This window comes from Camelus dromedarius, chromosome 8 (assembly GCF_036321535.1).
Source record: "Camelus dromedarius isolate mCamDro1 chromosome 8, mCamDro1.pat, whole genome shotgun sequence".
Lineage (NCBI taxonomy): Eukaryota > Metazoa > Chordata > Mammalia > Artiodactyla > Camelidae > Camelus > Camelus dromedarius.
The window spans coordinates 61,850,527-61,877,876 of record NC_087443.1 but is presented as its reverse complement, the minus strand read 5'-3'; the positions used below and the strand labels follow the sequence as shown (position 1 = coordinate 61,877,876).

The 27,350-nt window shown below is 41.2% G+C and overlaps 1 protein-coding gene across 1 annotated transcript in view; it reads right to left on the bottom strand.

Annotated features, from left to right (window-relative positions):
- The window catches only part of SORCS3 (sortilin related VPS10 domain containing receptor 3), a 564,832-nt gene that overhangs the window by 191,718 nt on the left and 345,764 nt on the right, over positions 1-27,350 (bottom strand). The window contains exon 5 of the mRNA XM_010987110.3: positions 1,346-1,419. Within this exon, the coding sequence (XP_010985412.3) occupies positions 1,346-1,419 (74 nt within the window). The remainder of the gene's footprint in view (positions 1-1,345; positions 1,420-27,350) is intronic.

The window sequence follows — 27,350 nt, the reverse complement described above, 5'->3', positions numbered from 1 at the left end:
AATAGTTATGGACCAAATAATAGTTGGCCTGAAGAGGAAAAAAATACTTGGAAATAGTCCAGGTATTGAATCAAAGGCACCACTCCCAAAGCCCTTTTCTCTCCTAGTACTCTGTGTATAATAGGACACGGTTGATTTTCACAGTGTGTTTCAGCCATCAGCATTTTAATTCTGGACATAGTTTTGTAGGTGCAGAGGGGACTGGGTGAAACCATTGCTAACAAAGATGCTGGAATGAATGTATGTACATACAAGGATGTATAGATGGACCTCACCCCCCATACACACACACACCCCCTACCCCTACCATGTGAAAGGCATAAAGGGTCATCTCATGACTTTTTAAGGGAACAAAACCAAAGTATCTAAGATGAAACATGGAATACGTACTACTTTCAAACACTTATTTTTTTTCTGTTTTTCATTAAGCATGCCATTTAGCATGTTATACCCTTTGGTACGTGCTTCCCGCATACATCCCTTCATGTATTTGGCCATCACTTCTGCTCAAATGAAAGCAAGATACAAGTAAGACACATTTGCACATTCTGGCAAGGAAGAGTAAAAGGTAAAATTACACCCAAGGTAACAAGAGTGTGCATGTAAAAAATTACCAATTAATAACGACACTTTCTGATTGGAGGAAGGGCTAATTTTCCATCTGAAATGTGTATTCACTCTTCTAAAAGGTTTTTCAACATGTGCTCCACAGAAGTTGTTCTGAAGGATCGATCAGGTGTGACATGAGGCAGGGATTCAGGAGTGAAATGAGTTTGGGGTTCAGTGACTTAATACCTGGCAGCTTCCTTCACCCTAGTCGTCTCTTGAGCCTTTAATATCCTCATGTGAATCCTGAGTCTCCAGGAGGCGAGAGCTGGATAGTCATTACCTAAGATTATCTGACCAGAGAAATGCTTATCTGACCAGAGAAGCATTGTGTGGAATTAGTATTCTTTGGAGTACATTCTAGGAAATACTGTTTTTGAGAATAGGTTCATAAAATATCTACTTTTCCCCAAAAGAAGGGAGGTTCACACACAGCTAAGAGTACCTGGTCATGACCTTCTCATAGAGCCCTCTAGCCCAGTGCTTCCCAATTTAATGTGCACATGAAATCACCAGGGATCACGTTACTCAGTAAGTCTTAAGGGGGCCTGAGAGTCTGAATTTCTGACAAGTTCCCAGGTGATGCTGAAGCTGTTGGCCCATGAACCCAAATTTGCATAGCCAAGGGCAGGGACACATGTGACTTCAAGGGCTGAAGGTGTCCAGGGATTGCCCAGAGTGCTATGCTGTGTGATAATTCCTTATCCAAGAGGGTGGTGAGACGGCGGATGGGGCTTACCAGTAAAACCTGTTGGGGGTGATGCGTTCATGCATGAGCTGCCACCGTCTCCCAAAGTCCATGGAGCTGTAGAGCTGCAAAACAACGAAGCAAGGAGAGCATAAGCATCACGGGGCCACTGTTCAACAGCAATGCGCATGTCAACCCCCTGGAGATGAACATTCCAACCCACCGAGTACCTGACACAGGCATCCATGTTACCCAGATAGAAACGTGAATTCGACCATGCTATGCTTATCACAGCATCCTCTACATCAATATATATCCAACTGACCGATGCTTTTGAGCTGCAAGTCAACCCATTTCTGGTGTCATCTATGTCTCTCCTTTAGGGGCAAAGCCTTAGGTAAAATTATACCTTCCCTTTTTCTTCAAATTCCCTGAAGTCTTTAGCTATATCTAAAACAATTCAGCAAAATTTATTTTAAAATTATTTATTCAACAACTCCTACATGAAAGGCCCTCAGGAGGATATGAAGCTAAGGAAGCGGTAGGTTTTGTGCTCAGAGGGAAAATAAGGCACATATGTAAAGATGCGTATCAGCTGATGGTTGAGCCAATATTATAAGCAAAATATTATGCTTTTTTACAAATGCCGACACAGAACAAGGCAGAAGGAAGTGGCCTTCAAGTTTATAGAAACAGGGTCAAGTGAAGTTATCCCTAGAATCTCATCCGTAGTAGCTGTTCACTAACAGGGACCTGCTCTGCCACACCCAGGTAGTGTTCCCATCTGTAAGGTTTGAGTCCGTAACCTTACAACACAAACAAATATTTTTGTATGAACTTCCGGTAACCTCAAAAAAGCTTTGAGGGGTTTGGATAACTTTGGTCTCATTTCAATTTAATTCGGCCAGTGTTCACCATGAACTACATTTTTGAGTCTCTTCTTTGTTCAGTAAATAACAGATGTGTATGTGTGAGTGTGTGTGTGTGTGTGTGTGTGTGTAACTTAAAATAGCCTGTAAGGTAGTTAAGGAGATATATTAGCATTTGCGATTTATAGATGAAGATACTGACACTTGGTTCTACAAAGTGACTACTGGAACCATATGGAAAACCAGATGTCAATCCTGATTTTTACACTACATCACCCCAACTCTCACAGTGTTCACCCAAACAGGGCCCCCACTCCACGAGTAAATACAGATTACTATGTGCCCAGCTCTGCACACAGGGGAAAAGGCAAAACTCCTCCCCCATTGCTCTTGGTCTCTTTCTTTACTCATCAACTTAGTGAACAAAACATCACTAGCTCTACACCATGAGCCACACGGAACCGCAGTCACTTCTTCAGGAAGCAAAATGGGTAACCACTCCCCACCCTCAAACAGACTCACAGGGACACCACGTCATAGGGCAAGACGAGGCACAGGCTAAGGCCTAGAAGGTGAGAGACGGGAAAGATAACCTGTGGCAAAACTGGAACAACGAGGCTTTCTGGAGAGATAGATCTTGAGCCAGGCCTTCGGAAATAGGTGCTGTGGACAAGAAAGAAGGTGGACAGAGATTTCACTGGGTGCAGGAGACAATCAGAAGAAAGGTGTCAGTGTGGGCAAGCCCTTGAGCTTGGCTTGTGAGGGAGCTTCTAAGAGACATGAGGGATGCAATGATGGTTGCTGGCCAGAAGCAGATGGAGGTTGTCTGTCTATCGGCCTATCTCTCTATCTCCCTATCCATCCATCCATCTACCTATGTGTGGATGTTTTTATATCTGTATGTGTATTTACATTGGAGAGGGGCTTGGGAGGATGGAGGGGGTTTGTGAGGACCAGACCATCACATTGGGAAAAACATATCCACCTAATTTATTGCAAGGACTGAGTATTCCATGCAGCATTTTAAGAAATCGATCACCCTCTTTCCTGTGTCAGATGTCTGACAGACATCTGCTCCGACTTAAGACAGATGTTTCCAATTAAATATATAAGAGACTGTGGTTGGAGCTTTCTGTAACCCAAAGATATCAATGATTCTCTATCAGCCCTGGCTCCAATCAGAGCAAAGAGAGCCCCAAATTCCTTCAAATAAAACCCACCATGATTGGGTCTTCCTCTGCTTCAAACTCTAGAAACAGGTCAGGGAAAATCCCTGAGAGTTGCCCTGACACTGCTGGAGTCTCAGTCCCCCAGGGAAGTCGTCAGACCTTCCCTCACGGAAGATCTCGGGCATGCCACCCACCAGGACTCCCGCTTGGCACACCCTCAGGAGGAGCATGGCTCCTCTCGTCTCGTGTTCTTCCCAACAGAAAGAACCAGAGCTCAGCTGCTGATCTCCTCGTCCAAGCCTGTTCCACTTCCTGCCTCCCCTGTCTCTGGTTTTGCTTTTTCAGCTCTTCAGTTTGACTGATGGGAGAAAAATTAAATTGAATTCTCTGCCTGGAGGCTGATTCAGATGAACAGAAAGAGCAGGCTACTATTCATTAAGGGACTTGGGCTAGCTACCTTGTCTCTCAATCTACAGTAAGTTGCTGAGTCGGAAGTGAACTTTCTTCTCCCACAAGATGTATCTTTGCAGCCTCTCCATTCATTCATTCATTCATTCATTCACTAAAAGTGTACCAACCAACCACTATGCTTTAAGCACTGAACAGAGTGCAGGGATTACAAAGGTTAAAAATACCATGAAGAGTAGAAGACGGAAATTCAGACAATTGCATTGCCATGCAATACATGTCATAATATTAGTACTAATTATCTATGCAATGGTAAGATTGGGGGCAATTGATCTTTCCTCTTTTTTGGGTTATCAGGACTTTTAAAAATCATTGTGAACATGTATTACCTTACTAATTTACAAAATGAAAGCTCTGACACTGAAATAGAAATAAAGCATACAGACAAGCATCAACAGAGTGTTAGAAGATTGTTTAATGATATGAAAATGCTCATATATTACTTATTTTAAAATGTTATAAAACAAGTATATAGTGATGTTAATTTTTTTTAAAGTATTGCACAACTTGAAATACGTAAGAAAGGAACAAGCCAAAATATTAGCAGTAGTTATCTCTGAATTGTGGGATGACGGGTACTTTATAAACTTTTTAACACTTCCCATCATTTCCAGATTTCTTTACAATACATATATATTATATTTCAATAGTAAGATAAGCCAATGCTTTATTCTATTTATATTTTATAATAATAATTCTATATTTATAATGTACACATTATATTTATCTATCTTTTAAAAAACTAAGAATTAAAAATCCAATTTTTTTTTCATTAGGGAACTGGAATTAGACACAGCCATATGGGATTTTCTACAACATGGTATTTCACAGAGGTTATCATGGATATACATGGATAAGGGTGAATCCTTCCTTGGACATTAGGCAATGTGTTAACTCATATAAACTCAGTGTTTCTACAGTTCTGCATGGCTTCAACCCAAAGTGTTTTATGCAACATAAAAATAAAATGTATTTTCCAAATAATAAACATTTTAAAAACATTTCTTGTTTATGCAAAGCTACATATATGAGACCCTGTTCTCCTCCATATCCTGCCTTATGATGTCCCCTCCTGCAAGGACGTCATCCTGGATTTTTACCAGAGAACCATCTTTATCCTTTCCCGCTACATGTCGTGGTCTCATCTCTCTTAACAAGCACATAGTCAGTGGCGACACATACACACAGAGCCCTAAATGAATCATCGGAACAGCTGGAAAACATGAAAGAGCCCGCTCTTTTCCTTATTGATTCAGTTATTAGCTCCCTAATTACATCAGCCTGCCAGGGGAAAGCATCTGATAGCTGAAGAACTGAAGAGGCAATTTAATCAATGTAATATTCTACAGGAAAAACAAGTTGCATCTGGAGAGCTGAAGTTCAAAGAATAATATGATCGCATCAGGAGGTTATGGGTTGAATTATACCCCATCCCCCCCAAAAGATATGTAGAAGTCCTAACCCCTACTGTCTTGGAATGTGACCTTATTTGGAAGCGAGGTCTTTGCATATGTAATCAAGTTAAAATGGGGTCAAAGTGGGCCCTAATCCAATATGACTGATAACCTCAATAAGGAGAAATTTGGTCACACAGATAGACAGGCACAGGGGGAAGACAATGTGAAGACCCCCCCAGAGAAAAGGCCATGCTAAGACAGAGAGCTGGAGTGATGCACCTACAAGCCAGGGGATGCCAAAGACTGCTGACCAGTCACCAACAGCTAGGAAGAAGCAAAGCCTCCCCACAGGTGTTAGAGGGAGCATGGTCCTGCTAACACCTCAGTTTTAAACTTCTGGCCTCCAGAATTGTGAAACAATGTATTTCCATTGTTCCAAGTCATCCAGTTAGTGGTACTTTGTTGTAGCAATCTAGAAAACACATGCAGGCATCTTAGACCGGCTACCAAAAGCAACAATGACAGAGCTTGCTACATTTCTCCACGTTTTCTTTCTCCATTTCTAGGCATTGAGTTGTAAAGCCAGAAGTCTGACTTAGAGCCATACTGTAGAATCTGTGGTTGAAAGCCAAATTCTCATTTGCCTATATTTCTCTGTCCCATGCATTTCCACCACATCCCTAAAGATATTTTCCAAGAATAAATGTGAATTCATAATGACCATATGGCCATAACCAGACATAATCAGGAGAGGCAACAAAATACACATTTTATAGCAGTGTTTGGTGTTCCAGCCAGACTCCCTAGAGCTCGCAGATCTCCCATGAAGAGGGAAGGATGGTTTGGAATACATTTATGTAAAAGCTCTCCCCTGTGGGCCAATGCAAACTTAGTGTGTAACTGTCCTGATTTTTCTTCTCAAAACCTACACGGTTTCAGTAGCGTTCTGCAGAGTAGCCATGGCGGTCTTTGTCTTTCAAATAAACAGGTTGCTTTCTGCTTAAAATAAGAAGCTCTCTGTACCTATTTCTGTGGTAGCCCCAGAGTGAGTGGGAGGGCTTGGCTGCTCTATGTAGGGTAAATCCCCCAGGTTGTGGCAATACTTGTGGCAGGAAGGAGAGAAACCAGGGTCACACAGCCACAGAGTCCTTTCCAACACTTGCCTCTGGTTCCTTTCTCAGCCATTATCCAGAGAACTCCTTTCCGTTTTTTTAAATTGAATTATAGTCAGTTACAGTGTGTCAATTTCTGGTGTAAGGCATAATGTCTCAGTCATATATATTATATATATACATATATATATATTTGTTTTCATATTCTATTTCATTAAAGGTTATTACAGGATATTGAATATAGTCCCCTGTGCTATACAGAAGAAATTTGCTTTTTTAATCTATTTTTATATATAATAGTTAAGATTTGCAACCCTCAAATTCCCAAATTTATCCCTTCCCATCCACTTTTCCCCAATAACCATAAGATTGTTTACTATGTCTGTGAGTCTGTTTCTGTTTTGTAGATGAGTTCATTAGTGTCTTCTTCTTTTTCTTTTTTTAGATTCCACATATGAGTGATGTCATATGGTGTTTATCTTTCTTTTTCTGGCTTACTTCACTTAGAACTCCTTTCTTGACAGCCAGAGGAAAGAATTCCACCCAACGTCCCTCTAAGCTCTGGGTACATAGACAAGAACTTTTGTCCTCAGCAATCACTTCCCTTTGCCCTTGGGAGATATAAGGCAACTACACCATATACATATCTATTAAAAAAGACACAGGCATTCAGCTAGTCATGTCCTTTTATTGGAAAAGGCAGCATTTTTCTTCCCTTCTCGAAGATTTCTGGCCATGAAAGCTTTTTCTCTCTCAGATGGCTTACATCATTCGTTCCTCCGTTTAGCAAATATTGACCAAATGCCTATTAAGAACCAAGCACCGTTCTATGGATTTAGGAAGCCAGTGAACCAAAAAGACAGAAGGTCTCTGCTCTCAGGAATCTTACATCCTAGCGGAGATCAAGAACTCAAATGCCCTCAAGTCCATGCTGTGGACATGTAGGGGAGGTATAAGAAAATACCTAGACCATTATTTGTGTTCTTTAGACCCAGATTCACGTTGCTGGCACTTAACACATTGAGGAGGCTTCTTTACTCACCCAAGAAGGAGATCTTTCCCATTTATACTGAAACACTTGACGCTGTAGGGTTAGCTTTCATTTTCCTGCTTTTGATAGAGATGTGAGTTCAGAAAGGTTTCACCGTCCTCCTAACTCTAAGAAAAACATGGTACAAATGTGATAATGTTTGGCAGGTAACATTTCGCCACAAGGCTGAGGAGAAACAGGGAGTCCAGACAGCTTGTGCTCCATCTAAAAATGGGTGTAGCTGTTCCATAGCTGAACAAGAGTGCTAATCCAGCGTGGTCAGGCTTTATAATTTTTAAGGGAACCTGAGAATTCAGCTTTTATATGGGAAATCTCTATATTTTCAATTTTGGAAAACATTTAAAATTTTAAAGTCTATTTGCAGGGCAAATAAAATACGTCTTAATCCAGATGGCCAGGCTGCCTGAGGACGACCAATTTGCGACCTGAATCTTAGCGTCGACCTACAACTGCTTGAATTCAGGAGAGAATGGGACTATATGACCTTGAAGTAGGAATGCCAGATTTTTACTTTATTAGCAAATTAAAATACAGAATTCCCAAGTAATTTGAATTTCAGACAAAAAAGTAAACAAATTTTTGTGTGTAATTACATCCTATGTAACATTAAGGATATGCTTATATTTTTAAAATGTTATTATTTATCTGAAATTCAAATTTAATTATATGCCCTATATTTTTATCTGCAACCTTACTCTGAAGTCTCTCCCGTTCCATTTCTAAAAATCTAGATTATAAGATGCATCCCCTTATACAATGCTTCTTTATTCTTTGACATTGGATACAACTAAGTCAATAAAATAATCTCAAAATTATTGTAAAGACTCCCTGGAGTCAATTAAGTCCAACTGTTTCACTCAGTCGATTTAATGTTAATTGAGCATCAGCAGGGGCTACACTCAGTGCCCGGTGTGATGATACAAAGGTGAGTGACACAAGGTTCTTGGATCTCCAGAAGCTCAAAACCTAGACGGGAAGGCAGACGTGTCCACAGGTAAGCGCAGCACAGCGCAGGGAGGGCCCTGCCCGTGGCGGCAGAGGAGGGCTGGCAGGGCTCAAAGAAAGGAGTGGTCAGTCCTGCTGGGCTCGGCCCCAGGCCAGGGGCTGAGTCAGAATGGATGAGTAGGAGCTGGTCTGAAGGATACGTTCCCCCCAAAAAACACTGCAGTTAACAAAGGTGAAGATTTCTGGACATTAGGGAATATGTTGGAAATAAAACAAACATTATCTCATCCTCCTACAAAAGTACAATTCATTTGGCCCAGGATCAGTGAACGCTGGTCTAACTGCCACATCTCAAAGGACAAAGCGCAGACGTGGAGGAGGAGCCGAACAAGGCCATCGAAAGGACTCAAGAGGAAGAGGAGAAAACAGCTCTGCAAGTTGTGCGTGGGTGTGAGGACACAACGGAGACAAAGACGGGCTGTGAGAGCGAAGGGCATAAAAGCAGAGAAGTCTAAGTAGAGACACGCTTGTTTACCAAACTTTGAAACATCCTCCCTGGCAGATCACACCACCACCAAAAATGAAGAACTACTTTTAAAAGCAAGTTCACAGAATTCATTACTCTTAAGAAGTTGGTGAGAAAAGCACAGGATATCCTGTAAACAGTTTCAGACTCATGCTTCTCAACGTTTGTCATCAAAACATCTCTAATAGCCAAGGGGAATAAAGCAAAGCATCCCACCAGAATCTGGAGGTCTGACCTTAAACACGCGGGCAAAAGGGCAAGCATTTTCAGGTCTCTAATTCTCGCCTTCAAATTCCATGGATATTCTGTAGTCTACTCTGTATCTGTGCTTAGAATAAAAAATAAACGTCTTCACAAACTTTCAAGTGGACTCCCCAGGAAGACCCCCTAAATCTACCATACTCTATACACCATGGCCCCCAGGGGTGCATTTTGGAGTCCCAATTTGAAGAGTGGGGGTAAGTGACACCAAAACTGGTTGCTGCATAATTAGGGACTGGGTGCTCTGGGTGGGGGTGACCCATTTAACCATCTCAGGTGTGGTTTTTCTGCAGGGTGACTACAAGGAGAGGGGTATGACCATATCTATGAGGACTGGAATCCTGGATTTGATAAGAGGAGATGCCCTTGGGCAGGGTTTTTATTTAATGATATGACCAAGGGAGAGGAAAATATGTAGTTCTGGCCACGCCATATTTGCAAGAAAGTGATTCCATCAAACTCTGTCCACTAACACAGCGAGCTTCGTTTTGCCCTGGCTTTTGTATGACTCCCCGTGCCTGTTCACCTGACTATATCCCCCATTTCAGAGGCCATATGTATGTTTGGATAAGCAAAGCCTTCTATTTCCCAAAGCAGTGTCCTACTCCCTGCTAGAGGTCCTGGTGACTCTAAAGGTCCATTTGAAAACACAAAGCATAGATGGTGCTGCCCCGTGCACCCCAGTACCCAGCCCGCGGGTGGTATAGACTGCTCTCCTCCCATCGGGCATGCAGAAACCGGCTCAGAATGGTAGTAAGTGTCTACGCTCTGTCAAAGGGGTGACACCATGCTCATTTCCCATCTGCCTGTTCCTCCAGGATTCTCTCCACCAACCTCCCCACCCCCTCATTTTCCAAGTTCCAGCTACACTTGCTTCCTTTTGGCTTTTCAAACATGCCAAGGAACTCTCCAGTCCCAGGGCCTTGGCACGTGCTGCCCCGTCTACCTAAAATGCCCTTCCTGCTCTCTGCACTTCTCCTTCTTCCTATTCATGTACTGAACTGCTACTCAAGTGTCAGGTAAACACAGAAATAACCCTTCCTAGGGAAGCCCTCCTTGGTTACCTCCTGCCCCAGACGGCACCAGGTCCACCTGCCGTCTGCCCCAATGGGTCTCTAGTCTCTTGTTCATAACATCCACCAAAGTCTTTATATATTTGCGTAATTATATGGCTGATGTCTGTCTTCCTTTCTAGGTCGTAGGGATTGCTACTTGAATAGTGCCAAGTGCTTAACACAGTGCTGGGGCCGGGAGAATAGATGCTCAGTAAATATTTCCTGAATGACCACATGAATATTCCTGTTCAAGTCTTTTAAAGTTCTATTCCTTCCCCTGAAAGCCCCCTCTTCCCTTCCCAAATTTGTCTAAATTCTACCTTTCTTTCAATATTAGTTTGAATTGCCTCTGGTCCATGAAGCCATCCTTGGCCACACTTGGCCAAAAGAGACAAGATTACAAGAGAGAAATTGAAGAACTAATTTCAAAAGCAGATTCATAAGACTCATACCTATGAGAAGTTGGTGAGAAGGAAAGAGTATCCTATAAATAGTAACTCTTTTCTCATATTTAACACCCAGCGTCCAACCAGACTCGAGTAACGGGTTTCTCTTCTAAGCCCTTGAATTGCTTTGATTTAATTCATCCAACATTGATCTAGTCATTCACTCCCTCATGCATCAAAGCTTCTGGTAATCTCTTCAGGTAGATTAGAAGCTCCTGGTTGAAAGGAATCCGATCTGAAATCTAGATTCCACCCCCCCTCTAAAGAAACTGCCACCGGGCTGCCTGACAACATAGAACTGGAGAATAATACATTTTCATGTGGCCTTAGACGTAATCTGGACAATTCTTTTTACACATGGAGAATCCAAGGCTCTGTGACTTGCCTAGTGTAACACAGCTAGTCAGGTGTTGAGCTGGAATTCGAGCCCAGGGTCTTGACTCCCGCTTCAGTGCTGTGCTGTACTGTCTTTTTTTTTAGGTTAACTGCTTGATTTTAAAAGAAAAACAAGTTTAACATAACCTCACAGGAATAATGGCTCATTTGGGTACACCATGCATGAATGACTCTGTACCTTGAATGTATCCAGCACTTTTATTTACAAATCATTTTCACAAATCATTTTATCCTCTTTTGTGCCGAAGACTATTTTCTGAGCTAACAGTCACATAAGACAATCTTACAAACAATTCACATGGTATTTACCCAAATCCATTCTTTTGTCTCCACAATCATATTCTCTGGACCATTTTCCTTGGCAATCAGATTCCATTCACTTTTATACATTACAAATTTGAAACATCTCATATTAAGCAGTACCCTTGGAACACAAATGTCGCTATTCCTCATAAGCTGACTTTATTTGTTCCGACCCACACCCCTCCCCTGTGCCTACATCTCTCCTTAATGGTTTTGGTCTCACATCACTTCCTATTATCAATATTCACTTTATCACCTATTTTCCTGGCCTTTTCACTGTATTTGATTTGTCTTTAATTTTTTTCCAAGTTCAAATTTGTTTTTCCTTCCCCAAAACCTGAATCTAAAAGAGGTGGGATAAGCTTTTTTTTTTTTTTAGTTTGATGTCATTTATTTGATTTAAACTACTATCTTTAAATATCAAAACAATAATAACTGCCTTCAATTCAGAAGAAATAAAGACTTTAACTACCTTACGAAACACCATTTGCGACAAATCTCCAAGTGGACTGTTTAAACATGTTGAAGATTTTAGTATTAATATATGGCCAGAAAAATCTAAGAGTTTATTCAAACTCAAGATAGTAAAGGAAAAAGAAGAGTGTGTACTGCAAAGTCTACTCTTTCAGAAAAATAAAAGGAAAGCGGAAAAAAAGAAACTTACATTTATGGAGAATCTGCCCCTGACAGGCATTTCTATAAATAGGTTAACTGAATCAGAATAAACATGGATGGTTATTTCTGTCCACACTTCCCTAGGAGACCTTGGAGGCCCTGTGGGTGTGACGAACTTGCTCAAGATCCCAAAGCAAATTCCAAGACATCTGATTCCAAAGCCAGTGTTCATTCCACAACAACTGCTACCACTGAAAAATGAGTGTTATCAAGGAAACAACCTGAACTGTAAGGGGGTTCAAACTATGTCCTAGAAAAGTTATTGGAACTTGGGGTTGTTGGCACAGAAAATTGACCAATGAACAAAGAAGTTTGTAACTGTTTACAAATATGGGAAAAAGTTGTTCTGTGGAAGGATAATGAGGCTTTATCCTGCTGCATCAAAGGGCAGAAGCTGGACCAAAAGGTGATCTAGACAGAAGTAAATGTTGGCTTGATGTAAGAAATAATATTCTAATGGAAAGAACTCCCTGAGGCTGGAATACGCTGCCTCATGTGGCAGCAAGTTCTCCAGGGAGTTACGAGATGTGCTTAAGTAGAAGATGGATAAGCACTTTGATTAAGGTGATACCATCAGGAAATTAAAGTGGCAGATGGGGTTTAAGCCAATGAGTTCTTAGGTCTCTTTAGATATATGATTTTCGATTCTTAATCCAAGAGCAATAATCCTAGGAATAGAACCCAAGGGAATATTCACTTCTGATGCTTCTTAAACAATTGTAAAAGATGGCAGAGGAACTTTGTTTGCAGGCACTCAAATGTTGGAAAGGCCCAGGACTCTGTGTGGCAGGCTTTGATAGATTCATTCAGCCTCCCTGTACCTAAGACCTTTGCAAAAGGATTTTCAGCTCCTCCCTTCAAGAGCTAGAATGCATTTCCTCACCCCTTTGTTTTGGTATCAAGATGCAGTGGAAGTGACACTGTTCCAGTCCTGAGTGTAGTCCCTAAGAAGCCTTGGACAATTTCAATCCTTCAGAATACTGTACCCCTGGGTGAACAAACCCATGCCAGCCTGCTGGAGGATGAAGGACCACATGGAAAAGAACCCAGTCTACAGCCATCTCAGACCAGCATACAGCCAGCTGAACTCTAACTAGAAGAGAGATCCCAACCAAGGTCATCACAACTACCAACTCAACCGCAGCTGATCAGAGACACATGGATGAATCTAGCTGAGACCAGAGAAATCACCCAACTAATCCACAGAGTTGTGAGCAATAATTAATGTTTACTGTTTTAAGTCTCTATGTTTAGGGAGAGTGGGTTACACAGCATTAGCTAGCTGATACATAGAGCTTAATTACAAGGCTTAGATCTATCAATGACCTAACTGGGCTGTTTTGAGGAAAAAATTTATATTCCTCAATCTCAGTCTCTTACATAAGTATAAAGAAGAGATTTCTCCACAACAGTGACTGTCAAATTTCAAAGTTATTCAGATACCTTGTTTGAAATGTATATTCCAGGCCCTCTCCAGAAATTCTGATTCAGGAAGTCAAGAGTGGAGCCCAGAAGTATGCATTTTAATCAGATATCAGATATCATTTTAACAAGATATCTAATGTAGATGCAGAGGAACCACACATTGAAAAGCTCTGTTCTAGATCATTCCTGAGGTAGCTTGGACATTTATAAGCTCATCACCTTCAGTCAATTTCTACCTCCATCACAGGTCGATGATACCTGGCTGAATATTTGCAGCTCCTTGGAGATGGGAGTGTCACAGATGCTCTAGGGCCCATTAGAGTAGAGTGACTTGCCCTTAAGTCAGACATCTTTTGGCTCCTGGGAAACCCACTCCTAGCGCCATCACAGAAACCAGAGCCTTGCAAAAGGAGATGGGAAGACTACTTCCACTCAAAACTATTCTGTTCAACTGCCAATGCTGGAATACGACTAAATAGCAAATAGCCCAGCTTCAGCTAAAATGCACAGTAACAGCTGGACTGTGTTCCCTGAAAGTACAATGCATTTATTACACAGATAATTAGACTTCCCTCCAGATCTAAAAGTCATATGGTCAGTGCTTTAAGCAAAGGGGACTTACTTCAGCCTAGTCAACCCTAGCCCAGAGCTCTCAGAAAGTGCTGATCCTTGGGTTCTAAATGGGGTGAGGAGGGAGCTGGGGTGGGACCAGCAACTGCTCGCTGTTCTTCTGCTCTTGGCTTTAGTGACCCAAATCAGTGGTTCTCAACTCTGCATTAGAGTTGCCCAAAACTTTTAAATAATACTGATGCCTGGGCCTCATCTTAGAAAACGTAAATCAGAATCTCTGGGAATAGATTACCTGGTCATAGGTATTTCTAAAACTCTCCAGGTAATTCTAATGTTCAGACAGGGTTGAGTACTATTGGTTTAAAGCAGAGGTTGGCATAGTGTGATCCACCTGTTTTTGTAAAGAAAATTTGATTGGAACCTAGCCATACTCGTTCGTTCAGAGTTGAGTGTTACAATAGAAATCATATGGCTGGCAAAGCATACAATACTTACGATTCAGTCCTTTACAGAAAGTTTGCCAACCACTGCTCTTAGGTACTGATCTTTAGTAGCAGTTAAGAGAGGTCCTAAGAGAGATTTTATCCTAAGTGCCTTTTGGCTTGGTCCCCTTTTACCTGTTTCTCCAACACCAGGAGCCCAAAGTTAACAACAACAACAACAACAACAACAACAACAACAACAACAACAACAAACAATTACTAATGTCTAACAAGTATTAATTCTGTGTCAGGCATTTGGTTAACTGGTTTGCATCACTGTATTTACACCTTACAACCACCCTGTTGAGGAATCATGATTATCCTCATCTTACAGAACAGAAAACAAAGCTTTGGAGAGGACAAAGTCACTGGTATGAAAACACAGAGTAAGTGAAGAGGTCAGATTCAAATCAGGCTCTCTGATTCCACGGCCCATGTGCTCAATAACAACACAAGCCAAGATTCACATTGTGGAAACGTGGAGCTTCTGAGCCAGACAGCAGCGTGAATTTCCAGAGACAGGGACAGGGAGGTTCTAAGAACCCCTACCTTACAGGACCTCAGTGAGATTAGGGACAGCATGATGCCTACACAAATGAAAATGCCTGGTCGACTAAAACTGTGTTTTGTCAGATTTTTCTTCCAGAGACATTCTTGACAATATTCTACGAATTTATTTTTTCAGCCATGTAACCACTCAGTAATCTAGTGAACACCTTTTGTGAACCAGGTATGGTTCTGTATTCCAAGGTTACAAAAGATAACAAAATTCTGGAAAACGCAGGCTACCAAATATATATCAACATACAGATACATGTGTATACATATATATACATGTATATGTACATATCCATATATGTGTATGTATGTGTGTATTTGCATACTGTTCATTTCTCCCACTACCATGTAAACTCCATGAAGTAAGGAGTCGGCAGCCTTTTGTCCTTAGAAACACTAGACAGCAATGTGTGCGGGCCACTGTGAATAGTGGAATACCAAAGAAAAGCACAAAAAATACGAGACATGGCATAAAACAGACCATGAAAAGGACAGCTGTTTACAGTCTGAGACATGAAACAAGAAGGCAGGACATCACCTTGTTCAGCCTCTGTTTGAAACACAACCAACAGGTGACTCAAATTTTTGGCTACTCAGCACAGGTTTGCGAATGACCACGAATATATGTTGAGTACTGACTCGGGGGAGATAAGTGAATTTTAACGAGCAGGTAAATTTGCAAATACAGAATCCGCAGATAATGAAGATTAACTGTGTAACGTCATGCAAAAATAACCGCCAAGGGGGACATGAAAGCAGGATAAAGGGGTGCAGCGAGCCAAGTGAAAGCAGTCAGGGAAGGCCTCTCCGAACCACTAAACTTTGAGCAGAAACCCAAATGAAGGAAAGAGCAGGTGCCGGGAACATGTAAGGAGGGACCTAGGAAGGAAGAGGAGCAAGGAGGAAGGCCCTGACGTGGGAGCCTGGTGGCATGTGGGAGGAGCCTCCAGGCCGGTGTAGATGCCGCGATGCTCCAGAGAGAGAAGCATCAGGACATGAAGTCAGAAATCAGGACGACTTTGTGTACGAGGCATGTCTGCCCTTGACAGGGCCTTGGGTCTCCTGTGCACGATGGAAGTGTACAGAGGCATGTGAGGAGAAGTCTGCCACAATCTGATGTAAATTTTAAAGATCACCAGCAGAAAGTGCGGGAACCACAGGGAAGAGATGATCGTGGTGGCCCAGGGAAGATGGGAAGTGGCTTGCATTAGCATGTGAGTGCTCGAGTTGGGAAGGTGGGGGGCTTTGCAAAATATTCTGGAGGTAACGCCAATAAGATTTGGCAACGGATGGCTGTGAGGTCTTAGAGTAACAGAGGAATCAGATAATTCAAAGATTTGGGACTCCTATCAACAGAGTGGTAGAGGAAGATGAGGGACTTGATCATATTCAAGATATATTCTGAAAGTAGAAATGACAAGATTCACTGCTGTACCAGAGTTCAGTTTGAGAAACAGAGATGATTCCTAGATGTGGAGCCTGTGGAAATGACAGTCCTTTACTGTCATTCAAATCCGGAAAAGGAGTAAGTTTGGGGAGTTTGTTAAGAGTTGCACGTATTAACTTACTTTTCTTTAGATTTGTATGTGTGTGCGTAAGACCAAGAAGAGAGTAAATTATAAAGAAGTAATAGATACTCATCAATCTGTGTATGCTCTGCTCTGTACTAGGGTTAGGCAGAAACAAATCCAGCCTCCATGGGGGAGCTTGGAATCTAATGGAAGAAACAGACAAATAAACAGGTGATTATTTAAATTTTCTTTTTTCAATACAGGTTCTGAAGCAAGAGAACGGCAGGCAATGCCCAATGCAAGACAGAAGTGAGATCCAAAAATCCTGATCTGGGGAGTGAGGGTAGAGCTCAGCGGTAGAGCGTGTGCTCAGCATGCATGAGGTCCCGGGTTCAATCCCAGTACCTCCACTTAAAAAATAAAAAGTTAGAATCAAAAAAAATTTTTTTTAAAGTATAATCTGCAGAAACTCCAATTTCTCCCCAAAAGACCTAAGGAAGAATGATTTTGCTGGTCTCATCAATACCAAGTCAAGAGTTTTCAGCTCAGTTGATGATCAAATTGCTACTAGGTTCTCCTTGGGAAAAAGCTCATGAGGAGGCTGGGCAGGCCAACAACCACTGGGACATCAAGTGGCATGTAAATGTCTCCGCACTCAGAGGACAGCCCTCAGCAATCAGGACCCATGTCCCCATGTTCATTCACTTACCTGCTGAACTTGACCATAGATGCGCTTGCTGCTTTTAATGGGTAACCAGGAGCAACTCTTGGGGAGAGACCATCAACAAAGCTAAAATCCTCAAGCAAGGGAACAGCCTCCACAAACAAACAGAACACAAATTCCTCCAAGGTCTGAGCAAGGGAAAAAAGCTCTCCCGAGGAAAATCTCTGCTGAAGGCAAGATGCTTCTTTTTTTTTTCTGAGTTTGTTTTGACCCTTCTGGTCCCAGCACTGACAGAGATGAAACTGCAGCATCAGACACAATCCCTTCCCCAGTCCCCTCAGTACAGCTGTTAGAGGCCAGCATTTTCAAAAAACTTAACTGTAGAAATCCGAGAGGGAAATAAATAAAGAAAACATAAAGACAGTGAAATCGTTGCATGCACAAAGCAGAGGTTCCCGACCCTACAATAGCTAAGAATGTTACCAGGAACACGGGCTCAGTTTGGTTACACGTTCTATCCAAAAGTTCCACATTCAGAAAACGCCCCTGTTGAATGTTTAAACAGATAACTCATACACACACTCCTTGGCCACCTCTTTTCTAGCTAAATGCCTGAAGTTTCCACCCCAGACCAGTGGAGGTTTGTGGGGGAAATTAGTGGGTATCGGGACAGCTGAAGCTCCCCTGGGCAAACAAGGCAAATCTTGGATTCCATCAAGCATTTAACAGCCAAGACTCAGATCGGGTTGGGTAAAGACCTAATCCCCTCTTCTCTGTGTCCCCTGCCCCTATTCCAACCTATTGCATGAAAACTTTGCATTTTAGGGCTGGAAGGGTCCCATGGGATCAATGCTGGAGTTCCCCTTTAAAGCCAGTAACCATGAAAAGGACTTAGCACACCTTTTTCTGACTGTAAAGTGGCCCCACAACCCTCCAACGCTAGCATTTCATACTCAAAGATGAGTGAAAAACAACCAACAGTCAAATGCATTCTCAGCTACATCAGTAGCTACAAGAACAAGAAAGTGCGCCTAGTCCTTTGAGAAAAAACAGGCAGATCACCCATCAAGTCACACAAGGGACTATTCAGTGGACTCTCACCCAGAGTCCAGCTTTGTGTCACCGCACATACCGCATACTACATGAGGAGTGTCAATCACATACAGGTATAGATGCCCCCTTCCGCCATTTTGTTTTCCCTTCTGATTTTAACGTTATTGCACCAAGAACACTAAATTCCCACAGCAGCGTCTCCACGACAAAGTCACATTACAAAGATGAAATTAATTAGGCTGGGAGAGGGGAGGCTGGCTTTTCCTTGAAGTGGAGACATCCCAGCTCCCAGCTGCCCAAGGAAGCACATGGGAACCACTCTGCCTGTGAGCGCCTGCTCCCATTTCCAGCTGGATTCTATGGTTTGATAATTTCTTGCTATTTATTTCTCACCCCCAATCCCATCCCTGTTCAGTGTTCACGATTTTGCCAGGAAACTTAGAATTTACTTGCCCTTCCTTACTCACCGCATTGCTCAGCAACTACTGATATCCTTCAGACTGATTTTCCAATACTCTCCCACCACTGTCCCCTGGCGCGGGACACGAGTTCCTATTGGACCCATCATTTGGATGTGCTCACTCTCTGTGGCATGATTTATAGAAAGGCAGCCTCAATTACAATTTCTCTTACTCCTTGCATTGACGAAGTGCTGAAGATACAGAATTGCCAAGATGGCTCGGTACACAGCCTCTGATTCCAACAGCTTTCAGCCGACAGCCCCAGGCACCAAAAAAAAAAAAAAAAAAAAAAAGTTGCAGTGCCAAAAAGAAAGATTCAATCCATCAGTGCCAAAGATGGGAAGACCAGAAGCTGTTTTCCTAAGTCAGAAAAGTGGCCCAACCACAACTCTCCTCTCTGCAATCAGATTGGGAACTCTGCTTTTCCTTCTGGCTCAGAGTTTAGGGGCAGCCATTTTTGTGGGCCAAGCAATTTCAGGAACAGCAGCCAGCAGACAGGAATTGGGAGATTAAAAAAATAAACCTGCATATGTGCTTCTGCTTCTAGCCCTTGTTTACTCACAGTAATTTTAAAAAAAAATGAAACCAGTAAATGAAATGAAAACAAACAGACCCATTTATCTACCGGCTTTGGTTTCACTTTTATTTTGTCGATCTGAAATGGCTGAGAACTCCACAGGAGTGTTTCATCCAGCAGGAGAGTGTGTGGAAGTAGCTTATCCCCAGTTCTCTTATCAGGAGGGAGCCGGGGATGACAGGGAGAAAGGAAAATTTAACATGTGTCACTTGTTGGTCGAACAAGGAGCATACTAAAAACAAGGTCACTCTTGGACTACCCTCCCACAGATGTTCCAATCTTTTTTTGTTTGTTTGTTTTTTAATTCTATCTCTTCTGAAGTCTTTTTATTACAGACTTAATGATCTTTGTGACATCTCAGAAATAATTGTTTTAAAAGCTCTTATGTCTGGAAAAAGTGCTCAAGGGAATTAACTGTCATTTTTGGCTTATCCAGTCTACTTTCAATCCACTTAACCAAAGTCATACTTGCAATGGCCTTTCTCCAACCTCCATGTAGGTCCAAAATGGTTTTCTGGGTAAAATATCGAAGAGGTCAGCTCTTGACAATTGGGATATGTTTTATTGTCTTAATTATTTAAACTAAGAATTTTTTTTAAACTGATAGGTTTTATTTTCTGGAGCAGTTTGAGGTTTACAGAAACATAGGTGGAAAGTACAGACAGAAGGATTCCATGTAGCCTCTCTCCTCCCCAGCATTATTAACATCGTGCATCAGTGTGGCACATCTGTTAGAACTGGTGAGCCAATATAGGTACATTATTATTAACTACAGTCTTTGGTGTCTACTCTTTGCGTACATTTTGTGAGTTTTAACAAATGTAGAAGGAATGACATGCATCCAGTCTTGTAGTACGACACACAATAGTTTCACTGCCCTTAAAAATCCTCTGTGCTCCACCTCTTCATTCTTCCTTCCTCCCAGCCCCTGGCAGCCCGGATCTTTTCACTAGCCCCATCATTTTTCCTTTTCTAGAATTTCATATAGTTGGGATCATACATTATGTAGCTTATACAAATCGGCTTCTTTCACTGAGCAACATGCATTTTAAGTTTCAGGCATGTCTTTTCATGGAAGAATTGTTTGTTCCTTTGTTTCCTGGAACTAGTAGTTTGTAAACACAGAGCTGGGACTAGTGGCTTGTAAAATGTAAAATGTCTCCCAAGTTTCTCTTCTCTTAACATTAATCTCTGAAGCCCATCAGGGACACCATGAAAAACAAATCAAACAGAAGCCTGGTGCTTCCTAAAGCCATGAAGGGCAAATCCACAAAGACATGTTTTATATTATCCAGTGTATGTTTATAGATATGTTAAGTGAGTCAACCAAAATTATCCCATCTCAGGGAACATTATGACAATTACTAGTTATTAGAATTATTCATTATTAAAATGAGAAGGTGTCAGAGTTCAGGTGGGAAAATCAAAGAGTGCTTGTAAAACAGCACAAAGAGATATTCATTCAGTTGGTTGTTTGATTCTATTGTAATGTAATAGATGCTGGCACCAGCCAATGGGTGTTACCTGAGGATCTAGCTATGACAAGGCTTTGTGGATCGCACTTTGGGCAAGTGGATGTCTAACACACACACCCTGCACACTAGCAGTATATGATCTCCTGGGGGAGTGTGTTTCTTGCAATGATTACTACAATGTTAGATGTTCTGTGCTGGGGCAACAGAGGCACAGAGGATGAGTGTCCTGGGAGCTCAAACAAGAGGGACTTTCTGATTGGCTGATACATGAGCTGGTAGCCCTTCAGGAGCAGGAAGTCATCCATAAGCAATGGTACAGCGACAGGACAGCATGAGGATGAGGGTAAAGGTGAACAGGTGCCCCTCCCCCTTTTTGGGTGCAGGAGTCTCAACTTTGTGATTTAAATCCAGCTTTTGTTACTTTGTTCATGGGTCTTTTTCAGAAAAGAGGGGATTTGCTTTGGTTTATTGATTTATGTATTTGCTAAAATAGCTTTTGAATAAGTTTGAATATCTTCAGGCAGGGCATATCCACGCTGATTTACTACAGTCCCAAACTATCATTTCTATGATCTGCCCAAACTTAATGTCCATCTGAGATAAATCTGGGGTACAGGGTCTGCAGAATCAGAGGGTGATGCATCTATGAAACCAATGGAGTAAAAGTTGAATAATATGTGGACAAACTTGTACTTCACCCTGACATCAAGGGAGAGTCATTAAAGATTTGGCAACTACATTTGGAATAAATTATCTTCTATGGTCAATATTTATGAGGCCCTTGCCTGAAAAGAGTCTCATTCCATAAAGAATAAACCCCCGTATCCTGGATATCCAGTGACAGGTGAGTATGGGCAACCTCGTGGAGAACAGATCCAAGAAGCTTCCTGATGCAATAAGACCATGGATACGAGGTATTTTCAACAAAGCACTGGATTTTCCAAGAGAGCAATTTTGGGCTCTGGTTTAGTCACTTGGGTTAAGTGATGTATTAGAGCTCTAAGGCCTTAACATTCAAATGTAAGTTGTTGGTGCTTCTGCAAAATTCAGGGCAGAGAAAGAAAGAGAAAGGAATGCATTTCTATGGTAACCAGTGCCCTTCAGATACTGAACAGCAAGATCATCTGCCACTTTAGTCAGAAAAAAATGGGCCCCTGCATCAAGTTAATCTTTAATTTAGAAATAATCACATTCTTTCATTTATTCTCTCCTTCATCCATTCAACAAATGCCTGTTGATGGTCTTCTGCACACTGGGTATTGTTCTGTGTGCTGGAAGAGTAACAGATGATAGGACAGATAAATTCGAACATAGTTCTTAGATACAATACAGGAGTGGGCATCACTGAGCAGGGGGGGATGAGTGCTCAATTCAGGATGTGGTACATAGAACACCCCTGAAAAATAACTACCCTCAGTATTAGGTAAAAGGAGGAAGGAATGTCAAGCCTCAGAAGGAGTGTGATCATTTTTTGTTGGATGACTAAAGGAACATTTGGAAAAGTGGGATCATGGAAGTGTGTTGGCATATGGATTGGAGAGGTAAGACAAAGGAGGGAAAGAGGCAGAAGAACAAATGCTTATAGAGATGAACACAACCCGAATGTGTCCAGAATATGATGTATATGAAGAGAAGCAGAAATGGTAGGTGCAGTCTAGAATGAAAGACACAAAGACTAACTCAAAGTATGAGCAACGGAAACCAACTGATTATTCTGCGTGGGAATGACATACAATGTCCTATAGAACACCACAGACTGACTTCCTGACACTCAGCAGTTACCTTACTCTCTCTTCAGTTTTATCATCTGTAAAATGAGAATAAGGTAGAGATGACTTCCGAAGGATGATCAAATATGTCACTCTGTAGGAATTTTAACTTGGTGTCAGAACATGGGAAGCCTAGAAGGCAGAAACACAGAGGGACATCTGAAGAATTAGGAAGCCACGTAGGTGCTGTAAAATAAAGATAAAAATTGATGTGACAAAAATAGAACAGTGGGAATGGAAAGGAAGAAAAGAAAACAAGACTGCAAGATATAATGATTTCAGCATGGGTGACGGGAGAGGGGGAGTCCCAAGCTGAAGTCACAGGAAGAAAGGATGGGTCATTAGTACAACTAGTGAAGACAAGACAAATTAGGTTTGAGTTTGGCATGAACATAACGTTTAAGAGAAAGAGAGAGAAGAGAGAAGAGAGAGAAACTGAGTTGAGAGTATGGAACTATGATTAGTCAAGGAGAATCTGGATAAACAGCTATGGTTTCTTCTAGATTCTACCAAGGGAAGCAATTCAATTCAACTGTGTAGAGACGGTATTGGATCATAACTGCATATTCTCTTTTAAAATTAGAAGAGATAAGAAAGGAAAATACAGCCTCACATGTAATAACCTTAAAATGCAGTTGAGAAAAATGCCAAATCCGTGTTTCTACATAAAGCAAGATAAGATCTGTGTCTGTTGCCTTCCTACTCTGTGCTCATTTTCCGGTAACCCTGAACTTCCCCAGGACCACTTGTCCTCCAGCTAGTTGCTAAGATTTGGGTGGGACTATTCCTCACTCTCACCTGGGTAGGGTTGGCACGTGAGCTCAGCCTAAGCCAACCGCAGTGGCCCTGGTGATCAGTCTAGGGGTGGGCATGTAGCACTCAAGGAGCAACTGGAGCCAATCCCAAGACTCTGCTAAAGGAGCCCTCTTTCCACTAGGGTTATGAGAGACTAGGACAAAAGCCTGGAGTTGCTAGCAGCCATCTTGCTACACTGAGCGTAGTTTCCTGAGAACAAAGATGAAGTCAGAAATAAAGCAGAGCTCAAAGATGCAGGGAAAGAGAGCATGGCTGGCATGGGCGGAGCTCTCTGACTCAATCACGCTTGAAGCCGGGTCTTCCCTTGAACATCACAGCTACTTAACCCATCAATTCCCCTTTGCTTATACCAGTTCGAGATGGGATTTTCATCACCTCCAACTGAAATATTCCTTACTATGTACAACCTCTAACCATGGGAAACACTGCATCACACAGAGACTAAGTCTGCAGAGAGGCATGTGTTCTCTAGGTTATGGTAGCAGTGAATACTTCACACAAAAGGCCAGTTCTTGGAGGTTGTTGGTTCACTGTGCTTTGGCTAATGACATTTTTATAGGGCACTGCAGGGAATATAATAAATGACCTCAGTGCAGCTCCTGCTAATCAGGGACATCATGATTTCATGTAGGAAACAGCTGCATGCCAAACTCGACAATGGCGAGAACAAAGCTTAAGGAGATGAAAAGGGGAACCTCACAGAGAAGGATTCATCCTGGTGAGACAACTGAAATTAAGGAGAGCTGTGGGTTTTTTTTTAAATGCAGCATTTATTGAGCAACATTCTATGTGCTAGAACTTCTCACATGTACTAAGTAGTTCTATTCTCAAAAGCAACAGTAATAATAATAATAAAAGCCACAAAGCCCATGGCTGCTTCCTCCATTTCTTTCTGCGAAACTAGGCAATCTACAAGTCCATGCTTTAACCATTAAACTATACCACCTAGCAATCTCTTGTTGCCCGGCTGATCCAACCAGACTTTCTGGTTAATTGATACTCTTCCCTACCTCTGCATCTGCAAAAACTCTTTTTTTTTGGGGGGGGGGTGATTACAAAAGCCTTTTTATTAAGCCATTTTTAAACAAAACCAAAAAAAGTTTACAAACGAAAAAAAGACGCAGAAAAAGAATAACTTGCTTCATCTGTCCCCAAAAGAGAAAAACTAAAGGGGACAATGCCAACATGCTCAACAATAAAGGGTTCTTTTTCTTGTTCTTTAACGCAAAATACAAGCAAAGGACACACATACTTAAAACAGAGCCAAGGAACAGACATGCAGTCTTGGAAACTCTTCAATAAAAGAAAACAGGAGTTTGTTTTTTCTTTGTCTATGCAGATACATACTGAGACTGGGATACATTCTGAGCAGGAAGAGTAAAAGAGAAGAACCTGCTTAAATGTATTTAATTGTCCATGGACTGAGACCCAGGCATCCCTTAATACTGCAATGGTGCTGGATATATGTGATCAGACACCAGAGGGTTGGGCATCCTTGCAATACCTTAACAGTACTGAAATCTGCAGCACGGTACTAAGGAAATTAAAGTTTGAATATAACCACTTTATTTAAAAATTTTTTTTAATTTAAATGAAATGGGGTTGAAGTGAAGATGATTTTGCTGACCATGTTCGTGAATGGTAGATCAACATGCATTGGTAGACTTGTGTGATGGTCTTTTGTGATACTTAATTTTTTCACAGACTCTTTATTTGCCTGAAACCAGTTGGAAGTGGGGAACTACCTTCCTATTGTTTGAATACCTCTAGGAGCCCTGTGAATCAGTTAAAGAGGACTGCCCACTCAAGGTAGGGCCTTTCTGCCATTGCCACCAGGACCGCCACCAGGACTCCCCAACCCTGCCCCAGGCTACACACACCCCAACAGTACAACCATTTCATTCAGAGACCAGCAGAAGTAGCAGATGGCTAACTCAAAAAAAAAAAAAAAAAATCCCCTTCAACAACAGATAACCTTGATAATTACCCAGAAGTGGCAGAAAAAAAAATACAATTAACACAAGAGAACAAGCAAAACTTAATCTTTAAATGAGACGGAATGGAGTTTCTAGTACTGCGTCAAAGTCATTGTTAAAAACGCTGTCCTCCAAATGAGAACACTGCTTTCCTGATTCCAAGAGTCAGATCAGTTCAAACACATCTCTCCCTGGAGGCAGTTTTCAAGATTAATAATGGTGTACGTGTTGTTTTAGGAAATTTTTTTTCCCCTGCAACTCAGAATAATATTTATTTTGTGAGCCTTGAGCAGGCCAGCTATCCATTTCCAACAGACATGCTGAGTGGGGAGAAAAAGCAACTTTTGCCAGGGATGGCAAGAAATTGGAGTGGTAGACTGGTGTACCACTGATTGCAGTCAGGGTCCACCTTCCAGACAACATGATAGAGCCCTCAGCAGCTTTTACCTTTTATGATAATAATTTATATTATTGTGAGGGAGCACAAAAAAATGATCACTATTTGCAGAAATAGTTACAGTAATAAGTGACAGCTTTTTTTTGTTATTCAGCAGTTAGACTACAGATACGGTACTAAGTTTATTTAGCTTTACCATTTCTGCAGTGCTGTTTCAGCTTTTTAAAAAATCCTGTAATATGTTCTTCTTATAAAATTTGCATGTAATATTTATAATATGGAAGCTATGACATAAATGTAAGTTATGAGGCATAATAAAGCCAATGCCTGTGATCTTACTACCAAATAAGAAGTAGAACCTCACCTATTCCATTGAAACTATTGTGTGTTCCCCCTGAAACCCAAAGGTACGCACTCACCAGAACTGGAGTTTTATCGTCCCTTTGATTTTAAAAATAATTCTACCCCATAAGAATATAACACTAAACACAATATTGCTAGGCAGTGTTTCTTTCTGAAACTTAAAAATGGAATCAGACTGTATAAAGCCTACTTTGATGGGATTTTTTTCCACCCAGGATATTTTTTCAAGATCTATCCATATCATTCAATGTAGTTTTAGTTTGCTAATTTTCATGGCTGAATAATATTCCACAGTGTCAGTATAACATAATCCATTCATCCACTTGCCTATCAATGGATATTTTAGTTACTTCCAGATTTTTTTGCCATAATAAGAAATTGTGGATGAATGTTCATGCATGTGCATCCAGACAAGCATTTCCCCAGGGTTTACACCAAGAATCAATTGTTCAGTTGTAGGATTTGCACTTAGTTGGTATCAAAGGTACTGCCAGCCCATTTTCCAAAGTGGTTGCTCAAATTTAAACTGCTACCCAGGATGTGCTAGGATTGCCATTGAACCTCAACCTCCCTCATACTTGAAATGATGAAGTGTCTTAATTTTGCTAGTCTGTTGGGTATTAAATGCTATCATACTATCATCTTAATTAGCATTGCACCAATTACTAATAAGGCTAAGCATTTCTGTTCATGTTTATTTTCCATTAGTGTATCCTCTTAAATGTTATGCCTTTTCATTTATTTTGGCAACAGTTTTGTTAATCTGCCTATGGTTCACTTATAAATTTGTAATATTTCTTTATATGAAATAGATCCTTATCCTTTGATTAGAGATATGTTTTGCAAATATCTTCTCCAAGTCTGCGGCTTATATTTTCACACACCATTTTTGGTATGTTTTAATGAAAAACTATTCCTCATTATTATGAACTTTAATTAATATAACTTGAATATATTCGTTTTATGGTTAGCATTTTTGGGGGTCTTAATTAAGAAATCATTTCTTATCATAAAGTGTAAAATACAGCTTCCAGAATTTTCTTCTTGAAGGTTATTATTTTCATTCACATTTAATTCTTACGTTCATCTGGAATTTTACTTTTATATATGTTAATTCAGGCCCAAATGTATCTCCTTCCTATGCATAAACAATTGTCTCCACATAGTCATTACACAGTCCATCCCATGCCAACTGTTCTGTTGTGCTAACTTGGGCGTGACTGAGCTGCCATATATTTGTATGCATCTTTTCTCAGCTCTCAATTCTGTACTCACTTGTCAATTGG